Genomic DNA, 254 nt, shown 5'->3' with positions numbered 1-254 from the left:
CGCGCGTCTAGGGCTTTGAAGCCGCCCCAGCACTAACGAGGCCAAGGCAGCTGGCATTACCCGTCGGCCACCAGCAAGACCCCTGCCCGCTGCCCCTGCCCCAACCACCCAGCAGCCCCGCCCCTGAGACCACCGAGCTGAGATGGCCAATAAGGAGCTCACGAGAGAGCGCCTCTTCCTGCCAGCCAATGGGAAGGTCGAACGGCGCAGTGGCTCTACCTCGAAAGCCAATCAGAGCAGGCGGCAGGGACTCA

General features: G+C 65.4%; 1 protein-coding gene across 1 annotated transcript in view; it reads right to left on the bottom strand.

Annotated features, from left to right (window-relative positions):
* Nucleotides 1–254, bottom strand: part of ACAT2 (acetyl-CoA acetyltransferase 2) — an 11,558-nt gene that overhangs the window by 10,856 nt on the left and 448 nt on the right. Inside the window, exon 2 of the mRNA XM_015560020.1 lies at nucleotides 61–137. Coding sequence (XP_015415506.1) covers nucleotides 61–137 — 77 coding nt within the window. The remainder of the gene's footprint in view (nucleotides 1–60; nucleotides 138–254) is intronic.

The sequence above is a fragment of the Myotis davidii genome, unplaced genomic scaffold, assembly GCF_000327345.1.
Source record: "Myotis davidii unplaced genomic scaffold, ASM32734v1 scaffold1494, whole genome shotgun sequence".
NCBI lineage: Eukaryota > Metazoa > Chordata > Mammalia > Chiroptera > Vespertilionidae > Myotis > Myotis davidii.
This window is presented reverse-complemented; position numbering and strand designations above follow the sequence as displayed.